General features: G+C 33.8%; 1 protein-coding gene across 8 annotated transcripts in view; it reads right to left on the bottom strand.

Annotated features, from left to right (window-relative positions):
* The window catches only part of LOC106150648 (otoferlin), a 63,800-nt gene that overhangs the window by 18,323 nt on the left and 23,154 nt on the right, over nt 1-22,323 (bottom strand). For 5 of the 8 annotated variants that reach the window (XM_087014702.1, XM_087014701.1, XM_013523573.2 and 2 more), the window contains exons 5-30: nt 21,588-21,835; nt 18,560-18,666; nt 16,487-16,637; nt 14,481-14,667; nt 13,907-13,969; nt 11,957-12,041; nt 11,108-11,223; nt 10,844-10,884; nt 10,283-10,469; nt 9,678-9,864; nt 9,121-9,329; nt 8,574-8,682; nt 8,052-8,202; nt 7,631-7,796; nt 7,139-7,333; nt 6,699-6,815; nt 6,217-6,369; nt 5,723-5,915; nt 5,339-5,463; nt 4,926-5,060; nt 4,380-4,541; nt 3,861-3,926; nt 2,071-2,205; nt 1,356-1,517; nt 874-1,045; nt 270-514 (exon numbers count right to left, since the gene is read on the bottom strand). In XM_087014702.1, coding sequence (XP_086870828.1) covers nt 270-514; nt 874-1,045; nt 1,356-1,517; nt 2,071-2,205; nt 3,861-3,926; nt 4,380-4,541; nt 4,926-5,060; nt 5,339-5,463; nt 5,723-5,915; nt 6,217-6,369; nt 6,699-6,815; nt 7,139-7,333; nt 7,631-7,796; nt 8,052-8,202; nt 8,574-8,682; nt 9,121-9,329; nt 9,678-9,864; nt 10,283-10,469; nt 10,844-10,884; nt 11,108-11,223; nt 11,957-12,041; nt 13,907-13,969; nt 14,481-14,667; nt 16,487-16,637; nt 18,560-18,666; nt 21,588-21,835 — 3,867 coding nt within the window. Of the gene's footprint in view, nt 1-269; nt 515-873; nt 1,046-1,355; nt 1,518-2,070; nt 2,206-3,860; nt 3,927-4,379; nt 4,542-4,925; nt 5,061-5,338; nt 5,464-5,722; nt 5,916-6,216; nt 6,370-6,698; nt 6,816-7,138; nt 7,334-7,630; nt 7,797-8,051; nt 8,203-8,573; nt 8,683-9,120; nt 9,330-9,677; nt 9,865-10,282; nt 10,470-10,843; nt 10,885-11,107; nt 11,224-11,956; nt 12,042-13,014; nt 13,100-13,906; nt 13,970-14,480; nt 14,668-16,486; nt 16,638-18,559; nt 18,667-21,587; nt 21,836-22,323 lie in introns of those variants that run through there. The other 3 variants (XM_087014711.1, XM_087014724.1, XM_087014743.1) reach the window with 3 other exon arrangements.

Below are 22,323 nucleotides of genomic sequence, written 5' to 3'. Positions count from 1 at the left end.
TGAAAAAGACTCCATTTTCATGATGTCCAATAAAACACTATTCCATTCGTTTCATTGAATTAACTCCTTATTTTTTCCATTATGCCCAATTTGTCACTTCAATATTTCCTTAATTTATAGAAAGAAAAATAAATCATAGTATGTTTCCTGGATAAGGTTGAGTCATTTAGTCTCTGAGCATGTGCATCAAAAATCTAATTCAGCTCTTATAAAGTACCCCGGTATATTGTTATATTGTAATACTCTGGTAATCATCTAATGTGGCCTACCTGCTCTATGCTAATGATGGTTTCTCCTTTGTTAGAACCAATAAGAGGAAAATTCTCATCAATAGTCACAGCCACATCAGTGGTCCTGACAGAAGTGACCCCTGGCTGAACGTGACTGACCACAAGTGAGGGCCGTGTTGGGGGTGCCTGAGTGACACCAGGGGGTGTGGCGCCAAGCTGAGGGGTACCCAGGGGTGGCATCTGAGGGGTGCCTGGTGCTGGAGGTGGTTTGCTGCTGTCTGTTACTATGAAATTGGAATATAATTTTCATACAGAGTACAGATTTTTCATATATTATAATACGTGGACTATATGCTGACTATGACACATCTAACAAACTAGAACAAAAATTAACATGCTATTACGTAACATATATATATATATAACATATATATATATAAAGAAATGTCCTTGTACTTTTAATGAAGCCTGAATTGACATGATCCTTTTTGGTCTGGACCTGACTATTTCTCTTTATGTTAATGTGTTTCATGTAAATAAATATTTCATTAATTTGAGAAAAATCAATTAAAATTGACTTCAACTTCTTCCAACTATTTGTGTTAAATAATATGCCATGTATATGTGAGACATCCTTACTTACACTGCAAAAGCTTTGAGGCAGCCTCCCTTGCTGCTTTAGTGGTTGGTGTGTACATGAACTTCTGCAGGGAGTTGATGACATGAGTTCCAACGAGTACAAATCTGCCAAAGTTCCTACAGTCCACACACCTTATTGTGATTGGTGGGCAGTACAGATGGTTGTCAGGCAATTCCTGAAAGGGAAATATCAATTTGCATATTTATACGGTGATTTAAGATTTGTATTTTGAGATATTATTTATCTAAATTCTTATTATCAATATCTTATATATAAAAAATTACTTTCACTGATTTTCTCACTCCCCTTGAGTTTTCAAAAATAAACTTTAGCCAATTTTAATTAAAATTTAAAATCTTTACAATAATACTGGTAAATGCATGTGTATTACTTTAATGGTGAAAAGCATGACAAAAAAATCAAAATGTAACACCCCAAAATAAATAATCTTTCAAATTTGTAATTATAGAAGACTGTCAACTTACCAGGTCCATGTGTTTGACAACTGTGCTAAAATTAGGATTCTTCCTCATATTGGTAATCATAGTGGACTGCAGGACATGTCCAGCACACTCTATGTCCACCCTAGGTCTGTCCACTGAGGTCAACTGGACTCTTTTTAAGTCCCGCACTCCCCAGAACAAAACCTTCAGAGTGAAAGTGAAATAGATTTTTTCATCAAAGTTGAAATAATGAATATCAATGTAAAATATAATATCTGTGTAAACTAAGTGAGGGATTCACAAATATAATTTGTATGAAAAACCACTTAGGGTCCCTCTTGAGCACTTCCCAAGCAAGTGGTAGTGCCTTTTTGACCTGTTAGGTGTCTACATGCAAGCATTTGTTGTTTTTTAGCATAACTTAAGGTCTATCCAACTTCGTAAGTGGAAAATATGTGCTCTGTTAGCTGATATAAATTGAACTGCAGTTCTAGGTGGCTTCAATTTATAGCTCTCAAAAAGTGTCATATTCAAACATTAAAATTGCACCTAAATCAAAAGGTATGAATAGTCAAAAAATGTATATAATACACTTATAGGTAATTATGAATAGTCTGACACTGTACGTCAATAACATAATGCAAACAGTCAAATGATCAATTCTTAGTCTTCTTTATATCAGTAATCTATAGCCATGGGACAATTATCATAAGAAAAATCAAAGCAAAACAATTTCAATGATAGTATGTAAACAAACCTCCACTCTGTATTTGCTCAGGAAGGGGCGTATCCCCTTTGGAACTGGCAGAATTGGCCCCCTGGTGTCAGAACAAGTATCAGGCAGATTGATAGCTGGCAGTTCATCAGCACTCATCTCTCCAAGAGGAGACAACTGAAAAAAGAATAATCATAGTAGACTGTAGGACATGCAATGAAGAAATACTAAAAAGAGGCACTAGTTTAATCATTTTTCCTCTTATTTATATGCCGTTTTGCAATGCTATGTTTTAACATCAATAGCCAAAGAGTTAACAAAAGAGAGATTCATACAAGTGCAAATGCTTTTGGTTACAAGGAATAGGAAAGATCTGAGTTTTTCACCAAATAGCAATAGGAGACTGAAATAATTCAACAGGCACTAGGAGCACAAAAATTGTATATAGCGAAAAATTTTAATGATTTTAAATATGATTTTAAATCTTTGAGAAAATTTTTCCTGACATCTGTGGCATCTCATTAGAACATTTACCCTTTTACAAGAATATGCTGGTGCATGTACCCATTTTCAGAGTGAACTAACTATGGCAGGAGAGAACATACAAGTTTTTAGCCATTATTTACATATATGATTCAGAAGTAGAAATTAACATATTTCACTATCAACAATTGACTCAGACACAACTCGGTCAAAAATGATGAACTATATATGATTTACATTCTCATAATGACTGATATGTTAAGGCATTTTTTAAACTTTTAAAGAATGTTTGGACTGTATGAATATGTGTATAAAGGTGTGTCTGTGTGTGGTAGGTGCACGCATGTGCATGCATATCCATCTGAAAATAATTACATGATTGTGAGTGAGCCTTGACATGTAAATAGCATGCGTATAAGCATGTGACAGTAAATACATGTAGTTATTTCTAAGAGTACTACTTCTATAGTAAATAATTTCTCTACAAGATAAGAAGCAAATATATACAAATATACAGCAAAAGAATCGAGGGTATATAATATCTATATTGGATAAGATTATCCATTTTTCAACATATAATAATATACCTGTGCTATTGTAACATAAAAAACTATACACAGTTCCATTCAATCCTATTTATTTGACAGTCAGGGCTAAACATCATTCAGGAAAAGGTAAACTATCAAGGTCTAAAACATAAATGTCTTAAATGACGCAAAATGTCTGAAACAGAATTTTTTTTTTTTTTGGCGGCAAACAAATTTCAATCTTTAAGAAAAAGTGCTAAAATTTCAATCATTTTGAAGAAAGAAAAAGTCAATGTGTTACTTTAAACATTTAATCATAATAATAATAATAATAATAATAATAATAATAATAATAATAATAATAATAATAATAATAATAATAATGTAAAATCTGTGTTTTTATTCCCTAACAACTCATAATATTAAGTACAATCTACCCTTATGCAGCAGTATGATATATGAAATTAGCAATGTTACAATACAATTAAAACAAATTATATTAAAACATTGTCAGAAACAATGGAAACAATTAAACTATCCAAAGATCTTTTTTATTTTTCAATTGTGGATCATTACTTATGGAAAAAATCTAACAGACAGCTAGGAGCCACATCTGTTTCAAGCCACTAACTAGGTAGGGTATAAATAATAGCAATAAATATAAATGTAATGCTGAAAATAAAGCACATTTGTCAAAGTTTTCTAAGAATATTAATCAAAAATGAGTGAAATAATAGCACCACAAAAGAATGTGTTAGTCAAATTGGTGAAATATGCAGAATCAGGTTGCACAAATGTAGGTGAGAGATTATAAGAAACTACCCCTCGCTTCCTCTGGTATGGTGGTGTGACTAGCGCCCTCTTTACTTCCATCTCATCAAATGGAAACTAGCAAGATGCATGGTAAATTAATGTATAAAGTTTAAATATCTTTGAATTCAGTCTAAAAGTACATGTGATGCAAATACATGCAATATGCAAGGCACCGTTATATCATATCTCTTACTACTAACAAAAATCAAACTCACAATCACTGCACACATTTTTTGAAAGAAATTCAATTTTTTTCCTGAATTTTTCATGCATACAACACAAACAGTGTCTGTTACTCGCTATTCTCATTCTCTAGTAATAATCTCACAGTAAAATTGTGTTGTCATAAAAAGTTTATTAGTATAATCCAAAAAACAAAACATTAACTTTTAAATTAAGCATATATACATTAAAATACCTGTGCATTTCTATCCCAAGGTCATTCTACTGTGCCTATGTTGATGTTAAAATAGTTAAATCTGCAAAAAAGTATAAGTAGCCATGACCTCAATGCAAATCAATTATTACCTGTAAAAGTTCAAAAGCTGCCAGCAGTTCCCCTGCCACTGTGTGGCCCCTATAGATATCCCACCATTCTAGTTTTGGTGGGAATTTTGGACGCTCATATTTTTCTTCTACTTTCTTAACGATGGGCTTGCACACTGCTCTGCCAATAAATTCTGACTTGCCCTAATGATAAAAATAAGCCATGAAAAGGGAATGTTATGTTCTGGAGCCTAGAAATGAATTAAAAGCATGTTAAACACCCTGAAAATGTCCCTGCTGTAACATGTATTAAAATGGGCAGAGATCTATCAGATATATTTGCAAAAAGTGACACTCCCCTTTAAAAAATGTGCATACCCCAAGGAAAATTAAAAATCAACTGAAGTAGTCATAATAGAAAAATCAATAAAATAAATTCTATGACAGCTCTTGCCAACTTCCCAAAAGGTTCTACCCTCCTTGTCTCATATACTACAAAATTTACATATAGATGTTAACGGTAGCAAAGTTCAACCAACTTTACAAAATTATTCTGACTCAGTAAACAATATCATAATTCTTCCTTACAACTCTATCACTGTCAAATATCTCAATAATCACTGTTGGTGGGTTTTCAGCTATGTCATCTACAGTTCCATGTAAAACAATTTCATTGAAGATCAGCATCTCATCCCATGTTGGACTCAGCGTCTCATTGATCACCTGGAATGGTGAATTCACATGTGAGTATATTTAACATACGATGCATCAAATTAAAACAAAGGCACTGACTGGACACCAAAAACTGGTCATTGTTGTATGAACCTTTGACAAATAAAACAAATTGTATTAATCATTCAATAGTATTTTGGTTTATATACCGGTGTAATTAATTCATAAACTATTTCAGTGTAATTTTGTAATCAGTTAACATGTTGTCACATGTTTAAAACCAAAATCTTATGTTGCAGGAATATTCTTTCCCATTATCATAAACAAACCTGTGTGCTAGAGCTTTGCTCTTGAAAAATGACCCGTGCAAATGGATCTGACAACCCCGAAGCATCTGAACCAATCAGACTCCTGGCCTGGTACATGTGAGCCCGGAGCTGAAATGTCTGACAAACTGAAAGAAAGGAGATTGCAAGTTGTATTCATTCATTTCATAAAATGCTTAAATAAGGTGGGCATGGTGAAGTATATTTAAATATTTTCACTTTTAAATCAATATCACATTTTCCTTTGGGCACAATTCCATACAAAGCACACAATACTCAAAATGTGCATTATAAAACATTGAGATATTTTTCCAGAAAATATAAGTTGCAATTTAATTCTAATCAGTAGAAAAAGAGGAGTTCACCATATAAATATTCTACATGTACCTGTATAGGTGATAGACAGTGGTGGCTCCTCAGACACCTTTAATGCCTGTGTAATTTCTTCACTTTCCTCATAGCCCTGTGGCAGTCCCATAAGAAGCTCCTTCCTGTGCTTTGCCATTCCAAGCCACAGGTACACATTTAGCTTACACTGAATAGACCACCCTGAGGCACCAGTGGCTCTTTTTCCAGGGAGCTTAAAAAATGAGAAAACTTATTTCTTAAAATAACTGGAAAAACCCACATTCAGTGTGGTTTCCATTAAATGTACTTCAAAAATTCAAGTAGCCATTACATTTTATATTGACAACTCAGGATTTCCAGGGAAACAATGCTTCAATGGAATGGGAGTGTAACACCCAAATAAGCACGATTAGTAGAAGCCTGCATTTGCATTTTTTCTCCAGGCTAAAAAATATGTAATTGACATGGGTATAATCTATCCAAAAGACAGGATTTTTATGCCTTAGGTGTTGAACATTTTGAAGTTTCTTTACCTTCAGATATAACGTGACCACCTTTCCACACAGGTTCCCTCTCTCCTCATCCACCATAGAATGGATGACATCACGCGACGAGATGCGCTGGTAAGCTATACGTTTCTGTCCACACAGCATCCAGACAAAGATATCAGGGAGGCTGTCTTGTGGCTACAAGAGAAGGTCATTATATATAGTATGCTAGCTATAACTGTGGTAGTGTGCTACAACTAAAGAAACATTTCTAAAAGAAAATGGCACAAACTGAACGTGAAATTGAGGAATCAACCCAAAGTTTTGAACAGTTGCCTGCAAGAGAGTGATTCATGGAAAAGCACTTTGCTATAATTCATTATTTCACCATGCAGATACAAGTCACATTAGATAGCTTTTAATCAATGTCCCATACTGATTACATACATTAACATAATTGTCAGTTTGGTCACGATCAATGTGCATCTGTTTTAATTTATGTATTGTATCTATTTCAGTTGGTATACCTCATTAGCTAAATGCTTCAGCTTTGTGACACAGCCTGCTACTGCCTTCAACTTGTCCTTCATGGTATTCTTAGTCACAGTTGCTCTTAACGTACGTGCCAATGTTCCAATTTGGTCCTAATGCACAAACAGACGATAAAAATGTTCTAACATGAATATCTGATTTATAAATTTAAGGGAATAAAAAGAAATCTATTAATTAAAATTTTTAAAAGCCAGTTTGGTTTATCTATACACTGATTTCCTTTTCACACAATTTTATTAACCATTTTCATTCATTTTGATCAATTTTCATATCAATAATTAAATCAATGCTTCCTTCTATTAGCCCCCAAGCAACTAAAACAACTTAAGGCTACATTTCTACACAAAGAAAAAAATTGATTCGTTTTATTGAAAATGTCTCAAACTGTCATCAAATTGTTTTTAACAGCACTTACAATTTCCCTTTGGCACAGTCTTTGTCTCTCTTTGTCCAATTTAGTCCTCCCTGCTGTGGACCCACTGCTGCCCTTGCACAGTGATACATAGCGGCTACATGCATTTGCAAACTCATCAAATACCCCGCGCAGACGACGCTCTGGAAATGGTATCTCTTTGCTTATCATGTCATTTACCTCTTGCAGGCCATCTTCCTATAATTTGAGAACAGAGGACACGTTTCAAAATATTGATCAAAACCATCATTATTGTATGACATACTACTGGTACACTGCCACTTAACTAAAAAGTGTTCAAGTAAAGAACAGCAATCATATGGCAATATGATATAATGCTATGCAATGTAAGCCACATGTTTGACTTTAATTCTTTCATCTATATTCAAGAGCTTAAAAACTAATAATATTATGTGAAAAATTGAAAAAAAAAATTTTTCCTGATGGTTCCCAACAGCATAGATCTATGGAAAATACCCCCTTGCATCCACTTACAAGTTTTTCTACAATCTTTCTGATCATGTTGGTATTATACAGCCTTCTGCGGTGGTCCTCAAACTTTGCACAGACATATGTACAGGGCTTACTATCATAGTAAGGTAAGTGAAAATACATCCTGTCTCTGCTCTGGGGAATCCTTGGAGTTGTAGTGCTCTGCCACCTACAGAGAAAAAAAATCATAGATTGCAACAGAAAAATCATTTTCTTTATAGCTACATTTCAATGTGATCACACTATTGATATTTTCCCAGGGTTCTGAGCTTAAATCACTATAATTGTTTTTTTCAAACTGTCCATCCTATGTAAAGGAAATCTTTCGATCCCTGTGGAAGTCAAATGCAGCTATCTCATTAAGTAAAGAGAAACAGTTTGCATACCCTCTATACTTACACCTGCCTAGACCCAAAGCACTTACATTGGTTTTTCTTCCTGAGCTGTAGAAGAGAGTACAGAGGCCAGTAGAGACTGTCCCTCTCCCTCATCTCCTGACTCTTCCTCACTGCTGCTGTCACCTCTCCTAGACTTGGCTGATACATTCTGTCCATCCAGACCATTGCCACAGTTACCTGTAATGAAACAGACATGGGAAAGCCCTTCAATTTTATTAGAAAGAGGACAATTTGGCAAGATATGAATTCTCAATATATATCTTTGTAGTTTTGCTTTAATTTTTTTGTATTATCTATGCCATTATCATGATCATCATGATTCATTATCAATACAATTATTTATTGGGAGGAGGTAAAAAGCCATATGTTTAGCCTCAAAGGTAACTGTTCTCTATGACTAATTGCCAAATTTCAGTTTTTCAAAAATTAAAACAAAAATGTGAGCAAAATTAGCCCATCAGAATATTCAAATAATTTTGACCCAAGTACCATTGAGGGAAGTTTCATCCAAAGAAAAATATCCACCAATACAATAGTACCACACTCACCTATAGATAATTCAAAGTGGAGTGGTTTGTCCTCAAATCTCTTATCAATCATTGTTGCATCCATGAAAACACCATAGAGTAGAAAGTCTTCCAATTTTCCAGCTACACTCTTAAAAGATTCAAAATAACAAGCTCAGTTGTTACTGAAAATTACTAGATTTTAACATGTAGGGCACTAATCCATCCAAAATTAATTTAATTTATAATAGTATAGTACTTAATCAGGGGCGGATCCAGAGATATTTTCTGACAGTCTTCCAAATTATCTTTGTGGATCCATCCTCCATTTTTGACCGTCTTCCGACAGAAAAAGATAGATACCCGTCAATATAAACTTGAAAATCTGACCGTCTTCTGGAAGACCCAGAAGACGGCCTAAATCCGCCCCTGTTAATCATACTTATATTTTGTTGGATAGCAAACCTATAAAACAAACTATTTTTGATTGTTTTATCAAAAACATGTATGATAAATATTGTAAATATGATAAAATACAATAAAATATATGGTACAGAGTCCAATTAATGCTGTCTCTCTGTGTACTTACTACTGGTGCCGTCTGCTCCACTTCAACTTTAGTTGGCCCCATGTCTGTCATGTCAATAATCTCTGTTTTGATTGCAATAAGTAGCCTGGCTCTGTATGACACCCCTTCTCCCAGACCCAAGTTTAGAATCTTATGTTCATCTAACAGGCTGAAGTCCCGCGTGGAACCATACAGATTGATCCAAGAGGGGCCATACGTAGGCAAGAAACCTGGGCAAAAGAAAATTAATCAAAATTAGGGCATTGTGACATTTGGTCACCTCACTGATATTTTTCTTTATGGATCAAATATTTATCTAAACTAATCTGGCTTAATTTTTTAAGTAGTTTTTTCAAAGGAAAAAAGTCATTAAAAAGTAGACTATAGCACAAATTAGTGTTCCCAAAACCTCTATATACATGTAATGTCAGCATAACCTAAAAAATTACTTGGGGTTGGCATAACTAAAAGTGGCCTTAATTGGCCAATTACCAATCAACCTATATTATAATAGTGCTTGTCACTTGTCTCTTTAAAGGATTCATGAATTATTTTGGTTGGAGGTGATATAAATGTACCTTTCTGTCCCTCGTTAGAAATCTCTGAAAGATCGACAAAATGTGTGCCTATGATGTCATCCTGAACGCTGTCGTTATCACGTAGCTGTATCTGCATCCTGCGACACAGTGGTGGGAACATCTCTGTGAAGACAACCTGTTCATTCCAGACTGGATCATAGCTGCCTTTTTGTACAGAGGTTTTACCCTGAATTGAAATAAAATATAGTTGCTTTTTAGGATGCATTTTGATGATCTTGCTTCCACCCGTTTTCAGAATCCACACCTTACGTACTTTGAACATTTATCATCTGATTGTAAATTGTATAGCCTCCTTGCATTAATAGCAAATTTATTTCTTTTTTTTTTAAAGAATATGCTACAATGAATGGCATTTACCATGGGCTCCAATTTGCCATATGCTAGTAAAACTGAAACCAAGTCAATGAAATTTGGTACTGGCCATCCAATAAACAAGCAGACAAACAACACTGGTGAGCACTGGTGGATCCCTTATGTGCCACATTAGCATGAAGAGGATAGTCAAGCCATACAATTAACAAGACAACAGGGCAAACAATACAAAGAGTAATCAATATTCACAAACAGAGTTAAATCCCACTTACTTTATGACCTGCAAATGAGACCTGCACATAAGGATCTACCAAGTCCTTGGCTTCCCCTGTGAATGCTTTCTTCACGCTGGCCATCACACCTGTGTTCATCTTCGGCAGGCCTTCAGCCTTGTACACCTTGACTATATACCTAGCTTTCTGCCGCTCTGCAGATACCCCTTCAGGAAGGAGCAGGTTACTGATGGAGAATCACAAAGGGAAAGATTTTATTATTCCAGCTCAAAGATTAACATGTAAGACAGGGAAATTAAGTTTCAATCAAGGCCCATACTATACTTGAATATACACTTACATACATGTATTTGTAAGTGGAATCATAAACAATGAATTATATAGATATGCTTTATTTGTTTTATTCATTTTATCTGTTGTTCCTTGCTTGATGTAGATACATGTGCATAGCATGTGTCCTCTTAAAAAGAACATTAAATTTCACACTGGATTCTTCATCAAAGAAAACGATATTCTCAAAAACTAGTTTAAAATGTTTTGATAAGAATGGTACGCAACAAGCACTGACAATTACAAAACATACATTTTATCCATACTTACGCCTCAATGTCATCTTCATCTGCATCAGACTTAGGAGGAACCTATAAATAAAAAATTCTAATAATTGAGAACAAATTCTTAACAACCCCCAAAGTTTTTTGATCACTATGTAATATCAGCAAAAAATAACTTAAATTGTAACTGATATAAGTTCTCTTGAATTCATGAGCCATAAATGACAGTCTGATAACAAACAGAAATGAAAATGGAAATTGTCAGAAATTACAGAGTAAAACCTAGCTGTTGAATGTTTGAATTGGGTACCTTTACTGAGTCTCCCTTCCCAACTACAGCAATATCACACTTGAGGAAGCCTTTGGCACCACCATTTATATCATCAGGGTCAGTCAACATGGCCCACTTGTGGTAGAACTGGTGGTCTAGTAATGGAAACATCAGCTTAAAGAAACTTCTTTAGGTGGATTCAGGTGCAAACATATACCTATACTAGTTCTTGTTTTAAATGTCAACATAGATACAAACAGTCTTACATGTGGTTACTTTTTAAATAATTTGTTTAATATATAACATTGAATACACACAAATTTACTTTTCATTTCCAAATGCACCACAAAATAGTTCAATGATTCCATAACATTATATGGGCTAGACCTAGACTTTTTTTAAAAACAGAGCACAGATATGTCATTGCAAATAAATATAAATTCATTTTAATATACTTCAAATCCTATAGTTGACAATTAGGGCCATTGTACAAAATGTTAAAAGGGAAAAGAAATCAATTAGTTCTGTATATACATATTTTTTCTACAGTGCTTTTAGTTTAAACCCAATACAACTTCAGTTAATGCAAGAGCACACATTGGTGTTTTTTCCAGACAATGGTTTCTCATTTTGTACAGAAATGCATTTATGCATAATTCATCTCTCCACAAACACTGGTATAAATTGAATGACAAATATCAAAACTACCAATCAATAGACACATTATACCCAAATACACTAATATGACCCACATGCTGAACAAAGCTTTTCAAAGAGCTAAAAAAACTAAGTACATGTCCGACAGATGTAGTACTCTATCAGCTAGTACTTGGATTTTGTATAAACCGAAAGGTGCCATTTTGCACTATGACAATTAAGTCCAATTACCTTGCGCTGTATAAACCGTACCCACATCCATCTTAAAACTACCCAATGGCTTACTGGTGCGAACAAAGCTGCGGGACTGCAAGACCTACATGAAGTGTAGAGTTAAGAAGAAGAAGAGAGTGAATTAGGAATGAAGTTGCTTTGACACACTTAGAAACAAATAATATTGGATGATAAATGCAGCATCCATTAAGTATTTCTTCCATATACAGTATGACAATTTGAATGTCAATGTGAATGAAATAGCACCTTCAGTAAAGATAACATGCATTTTCCCCTAAATATGATCCACGGCCAGGCAATCAATTTGAAAAAAAAAATGGATATTACACCAGAAATATCCATTTTGTTGTTCTTATTTCACTGTATTTTATGAAATATCCAGCTAAACTATAAGGCAGAGGCCAATTCCATATAATATTTTACATTAGCATCCATATATATTTGTTTCTACCGTGACAGTCAACCACTGATACTATATAGCTATGGTCCTTCCCAGAACTGTACTTATATTTAAACTGTTAAACTGGAAATAAGCTGAATTTAGCAAACAATTAAATTGGTATGATATAACATATGGGATAATTTTCAACAGGTGATGAGCTGTTTTCTACCTCATGATGCATGACAGCATCAGTAAAACTACAAGAACATGTACTTGTGTATCACTGAGTTCAGTTCTGAGTAAGGCCTTGCATTAAAACACAACATATATATGAACCCCAAACCCCAAAAAACAGATGAAAATCCATCAACATCCAACAAAAGTTGTCTTGAAAATCGTAAGAGGAGAGTCAATATCTAACCTGCATCTCAAAAGGGAATAATGACAATATATAAAAATCTACAAGATAAAAACCCACAAAGGCAAAATAACAGTGCTGAATGTGATTTGGCCGTTTTCCTTTGTTGCGTTTTGCTGCAATCTGTTAACTGAGCAAAACACAGCACAAATCAAAACAATCACACCATTCAGAATGGAAGTCAGAGGTAAAAACTGTGACAAAAGCACAAAACAAATGACAACAAAATTGATATATTTTTCAATTTCTCTATACCAGCATGAGAATAAATTGTATAAAGGTCAATCTTGAAAGATCCCACTTTGCTCCCTTTGCGAATCAAGTTTCTGGAGTGCAGGACCTGAAAAATGTTCAATATGCAATGTGCCAACATTGACTGCTATGCAAATTGCATTTTTATTTGTTGCTGTAAAATTTTGAACTAAAAACACTGACATACATGTGGCTAAAAACAAAAACATCAACAAAAATATCATGTAAACAGTAAACAATTTTATTTACATTTCTGGCAATTAAATAATTTACAAATGCCGTTTAAAACATGTAGTTCAATCTGCATCCCACCTAATAGATCAAAGCCTCCATGCAACAGTCATCTGGTTACACAAGAAGAGTACATTATTCAAACAAAAATGCTGCCTTCCAGATTTCCCTGACATCAAACCAACCAATAAAAACACATTTATGTAATTAATGAGCTCTAATAATGAGGTTATTTTTGCTGAGAAAAAGCTTAAGCCAAGCACACACCCCAGCTTGGTGCTCTGAATTTGGGGAATGTGAATAATAAATCATGCTTTTTCCCTAAAAAATTAGAACATAAAGGTACTATTAGCTTGAAGTGTCTTAACTCACACTGTGAAGCATAGTTTAAAAATGCCCTAGTGTTTGTTAAGCACTAAAATAAGTATCAATATTCTCTAATATATTGTGCCTGGAATATATTTTCATATTATATATATATATATATATATATATATATATATATATATATATATATATATATATATATATATATATATATATATATATATATATATATATATATTAACATTTCATTCAAGTTAAGAGATAATCATCTCTGGTTTTTGACAGAAGCTATTAATCCGAATTCAACACAAACAAATGAAAATACTGCTTTTCTTACCGTAAGGGTGATGATCTTGTCAAACAGCATTGTTGGTGCCATATGGAAATCAAACACAAAGTACTGAAAAAATAATGGCAAAAATTCAATCTTATAAAATACCTACCATGGTATATCATGATTGAACAAATACTACTGAAAGTTGTAAGAACATTTTTTTCATATTCTTTTTTTCTTTTCACTTTTCTAACACTTTTCAATCAATCAATAATTTTCCATAAGTTTATGCACACAGATTTGGAAACTATGTAACTACAACCTTGGACATCAATTTTTCTTATCTTTGCATTCAAATATATTATGTCATTAGTCTTACAATGTGGTTACATATTACTATAATTATAATATTAATAGGGATTTCAACATTCTTCACATAGATGACTATTGATAGTCTTGTATCAATTATTTCATTGCTTAGGACATGACAAGCAATACATCTATAAAATGAAGTACAACATGTAACATTATGCAATTTACTTCCACAAAACTATATATATTTCATAACATTTCATCAGTAAAATTGCATTATATAATTCAACTGGCTGTTTTTGCCCCTACACTGCCGTTATCTCACCTCATTGTAGTATGGACAGTTTGTGGACTCCTTAACACTGGTGTATTTCTTCTGATCTCCCACCTGGACACACACCACTGGGTCCATATTGAGACCTGCCAGTTGCCGCCCCTCTATGATAGTCACACACACCTGGAAATCCTGAGCTTTCAACGCAGACTGTTCTAAAGAGGGCTGAGGTATAGATCTGTGAAAAAATGGATGAATTTTATTCTCTTTCAAAAATTATGGAAAAAGTAAAATGAATTTGCCATAAATACTTTCATTAGCAAAGAGAATGGTTGTTTAATCACCGACAACATATATTTCAATTGCTTCACAGTTAACAGACAGTGAACGAACATTACAGTAGTGTAGAATTGATAGAATGCCAACAATAAGAAACCAAAACAGTTGAACAAGGCCACAATGCAAAGGTTATTACCAGTTTTGCCATCACACAACTGCAAGGAGAAAGATAAATAGAAAATACTTATTTATACTGATTTATTAATCAGGTTACAAATTTGTATAGGACTGCATACTTTCACGTATATTTTACATCAACCTCATTAGTTTACGTGCTAGTGAGTATCTACTCAGATTTTTGCTATAAACCCTGGTGCACCTCATAAGTACCTTATCTACTACATGTAGTATATCTATAATGTCTTAGAAAGGAAAAAATCAATATAATTATTCTTACAGTGCTAACCATTACTGACATTTATAGGGTGACAAGTGTATCCACTATATCGATTCCATGACAAAACACTGCCAACATTTGCCATGGGTGAATAAAATATGTATAAAATGGTCTAACTTAATAACTGGGATTGCACTATCCCAAGATAATGCATATGGAAGAACTAGCATGTTCATGCATGTGTAAGTTTTTGTGCAATTTAATTAGTTATATTTCAGTTCATTCTCATTATTTAGCTACAGTGTTCATTCTTTGAAGAGTACATGTAGCAAATTATGTAGACAGCTAAACCAGTGATCTAGGTACAGAGTCATTGGGTAGACAGACAGACACGTGGTAATTGCACATCCTCCATAACTAGATCAGGCCATATTACTAGATCATCCATATAGGCAAAGGGTTTAAGGGTAAATATTTTGGCCAGAAAAGGTTCACTCAAAATATGAACTTAAGATACTATGCATTTTTTCTCTATTTGGAACCAGTAAAAAGGTCCATCTAGTCAAAAAAAAAAAAAAAAAAAGAACATGCATACATGGAGATTTTTCAATACAATTACCCTGGAATGTGCAGGTAAAAGCAATTAGTTGTCAACTTGATGTCAAATATCTAATGAAGAATTTATCTCTAGTTGTTATAATGTATGGTGTTAAGAACTCCAAGTAGATTCCCCAGATGAAATGATTTATTTACAATGCAGGAGTGTTGTCCCTGGCTACAGTTATCCTATATGTGTCCTATATGTACAAAAAGACCAAAAGGCAAAATGAGTAATTGAGGTGAACAAGATTCCCCAGGGAGTCACTGGTGGAGAAGACAGCAGGTGCCATTTCTATAAATAAAATCTTTGGAATGACCCAACCTTGGATCAAACTTACAGTACAACCTCATATCCCTAGGGCTGAAGTACTGTCTAGCCCTTTAATACATATATTCAGTATTAACTGACAATGCTGGATAAACATACTATATTCCTAATGGGATGCTGCACTCAATGCATGGTCCAAGGGGATTTGTATGGAGACATTATAGTATATACCTGGGAGACACTGGCATTTTTACCAAGTGCAAGACAAGGTGTGCCAGTCTCAAGGGTGTAATTTTAGCCCACAAAGGGACATTTAATAAGCAAGTTGCATTTTATTATGTCAGCACTACTAATTGTTGCACATTCCTACTGTTCATTTCCATGTTGACATTTGCAACATCCCTATCTACAGTATGAATCAAGGATAATTCTTTCAAACACACTCATTCAACAATCCAGTTTCAAACCCAAGTGATCATGATAACATTGATAGGCAACAAAATCCAATAATACTTTTTATTAGTAGCTGTTCCTGCTCCACCATAGGAAATGAGATGGTCTTCACTGACAATATTTTCTTGCATCTCCTCATCCTGTTTGTTCAGCATCTGCTGTACCAGGGCCAGATCTGGGTCAACATGTTCTTCCATTGTCATGCCTTCAACTGGAAATACAAAAAGGAATCAACATACGATGTATCTAAGATAATATGCAGTGTTAATAATTTGTGGACTAAACACGTCAAATAATAAATACCTTTACCAAAGGTCTCAGTTCATTTGATCAACATGGCTCACGTACAGTAGGGAGGGGATTTGAGGTTAAGGGGGTTTGAACGAACTGCCCTTTTTGGCTGGGAAATGGTTCGCTCTGGATCAAAATTAGACCTTAGTTCTATGCCATTATAGTTTAAATGTCTTATTTTACAGAAACAGAAACCACTAGTTGAAATTGCTGGCTTCTGGCCTAATCAAATTATTTCCAGAGGGTATACAGTTTTACCGTCTTTAGTCTTAGTCACCATAGGTTGACATTCCAAAGTGGGGACTTGGGGAATCTATTTCAATGAAAGTTTTAGTAAGAATCACAAAACAACACATCAATGATTCTATTTGAAAACATAAGTGAACAAGGCAGCAAAGCTGCATTTCAGTCCTATGAATCTTTTCAGTATGACATTGTTTGAAAATCATAACATTGTTTTCCTTTAATGGTCAATATAGAGGCAGTGCCTAAAATAGGGTTTTCTTCAATTTATACGTAAAGAGCATGGTTGGAAATGACGTAATTATTAAAGGTGGCTGTAATATAGTGCCATGAAAACACCAGGGTATATATTAAAATGAACCTGGGGGTTTTCCACCATTAAAAACATATCAAGTAATGAAAGAACATAGGTAATGTGATATGTACAATTTAATGTAGAAGAAATATTACTTTGATGGGAAAAGAGCTTGTGCATAAGCTAGCTTTAAAATCTATGGAATTAAGCTGTAAGTCCCGTGGTAAAAATCTTGCGGCTGTAGTCTTTGAACTTTATAACAATGTACACGTAAGAACTTGTCGTGAAATATGCATTAAAATTATATATACATATATCCTTTAACAGTGCAATGTGAGGTACTAAAATTGTATACACCCTTCCTGTATGGAAGACGAGGGGGATGGAGAGTCTACCCTAGAAATGTATGTATTTTTTTAACGCGTTGGAGCCCCATCGCTCAAGAGAACGTATTTGTTGGTCTGACATGCCCCTGCTGGCCACCAAAGTTGTGCTCCCAATTCAAGCGGTATGTTACAGCCACCTTTAATAATTACATCATTTCCAACCGTGCTCTATACGTACCTACATGCAGTTCACGATCAATGTACTCATAACGGGTCGACTGGGTGACTCCCTATCACCGCTAGGTCTATGACATAATTTTCAAACATATAGTAAAAAAGGTATCATTTCACCTAATTTTACAATTATTTTGAAGAGGAATAAATTTCATCTACATTTTCAAGTTTGTTTTAATATTTCAATTTTTGTTAAAAAGCTATATATGATCAAAATATAATAATATCATTAGCAAAATTAATCAAGAAAGTCACATACAAGGACTTTTCATCTTCTTTAAAGCTTACAGTACCAGGAAGGTTAGGAATATCTATTATATCATTCTATTTCTTAGAACCACCTCCTTTGAGACCAGACATTGCTTTTTTCTGTTTAACAACAAAGTAAGTTAGAAATGCTAACATCCATTCAAATGTTCTTACAGATACAGGTGATGCCTATTTGTACACATTCACACAGTGTGACTGTGTAATAAAAATGAATCCATAGAATTCTTACTGGAAAAATGCTGGTAAAGTAAAACTGATTGCATATCCAATTTTGAAATAATATATGGTACAAGAACTGTTATCAATAACCATGAAGGTAGCATGTTTCCAAACAAAACAATTACAAGAAAAACCATTTCCAAGAAAAACAATTACATGCCAGTGTGACACTGCAAACTAATGTAACAAGTTAATGATCTCATTTACCATGCATCAACACTTAAAAAAGCAAAGCAAGGAGTGATCCATACTTACCACTCTTTGCATCTTCTATTTGTATCACAGGGGGGCCATCCTCTTCATCCATTGGAGGACGTTGCTTGCCAAGCTTCATCAGTCTGGCTACTGAGCGTATTTTCATTCTGAAATACAATCCAAAATGATGCCACTTAATGAAATTTATAAAATCTTAAAACTTTTTCTCTGTAACAATTATTCTTTGGAAGTGACATGCATTTGACCTTCATTTTGACCAAAAATCACACAAACACACACACACACACACACGCACACAAAAATAAAAAAAAATCAACAATAAAAATATAAATAAACTGAGCAACACAATAATGATGACAGTAATATCAACTGAAATAACATAAATAAACTGTATGAACATGTTGTGGAGAGTTAATGAAAATTTTTATCAAAACTACTAAGAAAAAGATCATTTCAAAGAATCATGATAGCTTTTCAAAAGGCTTCTTAAGATAAAGAGTTTCATCAAGCAACATCCAGTCATTGTTTGAGAATCAAGGTCTTCTGTAAATTCTATAAATTAGAGATTATATTTATCAAGTAAAAGTTGGACATTTTTAAAACCATTCAACCTAGCGTGGTTCAAGGTAAATAAATGAAAGACAAAGTGGCTTCTGAAAATTGCAAATAAAATCTAATTAGCTGCCACTAAATTGCCATTAGTCAGACAGCTTGTGTGTTGTAGTTGGCAATGTATGTTTTCATGAATGAGTGATGGCTGGGAAGTGGAAATTAGACTTCACAAAATGCCCAGATACACTGCTTATTGTATTATCAATGAAAGAATAGCACACGAAAACGATGGGAGTCAGATACAGATGGTAACCTTGAACTTCTGCCCTTTAATCATATATAACATTAGGATTGGGTAAATTCAGCTCAATTCCATTAGAATCATATTCCTCTATTGGAACAAGGTTATGGAGGGGTAAATTTCTCCCCACAGACCTATATTAGTGGGCCATATGAGTCATGTACATGTATGCACATGCAGATGCTACTGGGATTACCTGGAAACAATAAAGTTGTATTACCATTCAATTTATCACTGTCATATAGCTACCTCTTGACTTCATATATAGGGTCACTGTTTTTTCATCATCAACTCCTCTTTTTTTTTTTTTTTGCAATCTATCAGTATTTAAATGGATAACAATATATTTAAGAATTCTGGTAACCATAATATTGATATGTATATGATATTGTTTGTGTTATATTAACCAAATTTTTTTCGACTTCATTTTTCACTCTATGAATAGTTTTCAGAAATTGATCAAAGAGTCTTCAAGCCTCTTCAAACAAATGATGTCCTTACACAATGTAAGTAAAAAAACCAGAATGCATGTTACCTATTAACACTGTCTGTGGGGTGGCCACATAGGTACCGTTAACTAAGCTACAGAACCCTTGTTAACTAATCATGTTCCATAATGATCGATGCAACAATTAAATATCTGGTCTTAACAGTAATTTCAAATGCTTGTCAAAATTACATTGCTTTGATCATATTTTCCAAAATGTGGTCAAAATGTTTCATATCTAAATTATGTGTGTCCTTAGAAGTCATGCTATTTGTAAACATCACACAACCTGTTTTACATGTATATAAGCAAACCTAACTAGAAAGAGAAACTTTCAGAATCTGTCACACACTGCAAAATGTGACTGAAAAAATTTATTAAAAGTTGTGAGAAAGAGGCACAGTTTTTTCCAAAAAAGCACAAAAAATGCTACTCTGCATTAGGTCTTTTAGCAAAAATAAATTACTAATAAAAAGGCTTCAGCAAGGAGGATATCCAAATCTTCAAATATAACCATATACTGATACCCTTACACATTAATTTATCATTGCTGCAGAAGGAGTCCTCTGGGACTTTTAGAAATTTAATTTGGAAAACTATACAATGGTTAACTTGATTATGACTTCTCATTTTAAATAGAATGTTCACATTTCCTGCCTTTAATCCAATCACAAATTATCTTTACACAATAAAAGGTTTCAGAGGGTCACTTCTGACTGATCAAGTCCTTTTGTTCTTTGAAATGTATGTTGTGTTGAAATAAATATTTTTTTATCAGTAAGGTCACATTGCTGACAACAGTATTAATACATGAATTTATGTGTCCATGTATGAAAAAGAACCTAGTTTGAGTAAAACATCAACTCCAAGCTTTCACATGAAAAAAATAATTCTGCATATCTTAAATTCAATTTACCAATGCTAAAATAGTACAAAATTATTGTCACTGATGTATGATAATGTAATTTTTGCTAAACCATCTATTTCTAAGAAGAGCTTAAAGAGCATCCAAATGTTTCATTTAATTTTCCTTTCAGGAAATTAAAGGACTTGGATTTCATTACAATCATCCTATGTGAATCCATATATACTTGTAGATTGCTTTGAAAATGAAGGTCACCACCTTGTTCTTCAATCTCCTTGTAGAAAACAAGCAGTTGGGAATTAAGTATTGATAGAACTGATATGAATGACTCAAATTCAATCAAAAACTGAGCAAAAGGGTCTTTAATGGTATGGTAATGGTATGGCATGCTTTTCTATAAACATTTTGATAACACCTGCTTCTCATGAGGATGCAGTATTATATGGATTAAGCTTAGATATTACAACTTGCCAGGCATTTGAGAGCATTATATAATTCCCACTGTCATAGACAAATTGTACAGAAAGCTGGTAAAAGCTGAAGGATAGTCACAAGTCAAAATCAAAATTGACTAGACAAATCCATCTAATCTATGACTCCATTAGCAAACCTATTCATTTCTGTTGTCTGTGGATTGGCTGCATAGGTACCTTCCACTAAGAAATGTGAGATATAATCAGGAAAATGATACATGCAATGGTAACACTAACCCCACATCAAATGTCAGGAAAATTGAAGTGGGACCTGAAAAACTTTGTTTGGGCTTTGGGCCAGTTCAATCTGAGGGCCTGGTGGCTTCAAAGGGCAGTGTGTAGGTTAAAAAAAATATTTGGCACAGACCACACTGATAAAAGTCACTAACCTTTTTGATCCATCCTTTTCTCCTTTCCCTGTAGATGATTTTGAACTTATACTGATCTTTGACCCTCGCCTTGATTTGCTTGGACTGGACACCAAAGATTCAGACTCACTATTCCTTTCAACATTCAACAGGTTTTTGTCTTCCTCTGTCAGGGTCTCTGCTTCATTGGTGAGGTCCATTCCTTCCCTCTGCCACACCCCTACTGAGCCATCAGGGGCATTATATGTCAATTCTAATGTGACTTTAGTCTGAAAATAATGTGTGATTTAAAAGGTAAATAAATCCATGTCAACAGTTACAGATATTCACTATAAATATGGTTTTTAAGAAAGGTAAATAAAAGGTAAATAAATCCATGTCAACAGTTACAGATATTCAACATAAATATGGTTTTTAAGAATATGCTTAATTTGGCTGTGACATTTCCTTGTAATTGGTTCAATACCAAGGCTAAAAGTAAAGCTATTTGTAACTGCCTTCTTTTCAAAAGATGAAAAATCTGACTAAACCTTCAGTGTTTGTTGTTGGCAATCGTTTTTCTTTATAATTAATAAAGAGAACTTAGAAAGCAGTTTTCAATGGGGGAAAAACTACTGAACAGAATTTTCCTGTATTTTTTCAGAATGCCCTGTATACATGTTTTACTCCACAGTGCAATAAAGAATAAATTAAGGACCTCATACCATCTAACTCCTTGATAAAAAAACATCAATGTAATATTGTGACACTAAATCAA

Source organism: Lingula anatina, chromosome 1 (genome assembly GCF_051362555.1).
Source record: "Lingula anatina isolate TDL-2025a chromosome 1, LinAna3.0, whole genome shotgun sequence".
Taxonomy (NCBI): Eukaryota; Metazoa; Brachiopoda; class Lingulata; order Lingulida; family Lingulidae; genus Lingula; species Lingula anatina.
The sequence above is the reverse complement of the archived record's forward strand: the minus strand, read 5'-3'. Positions and strand labels throughout refer to the sequence as shown.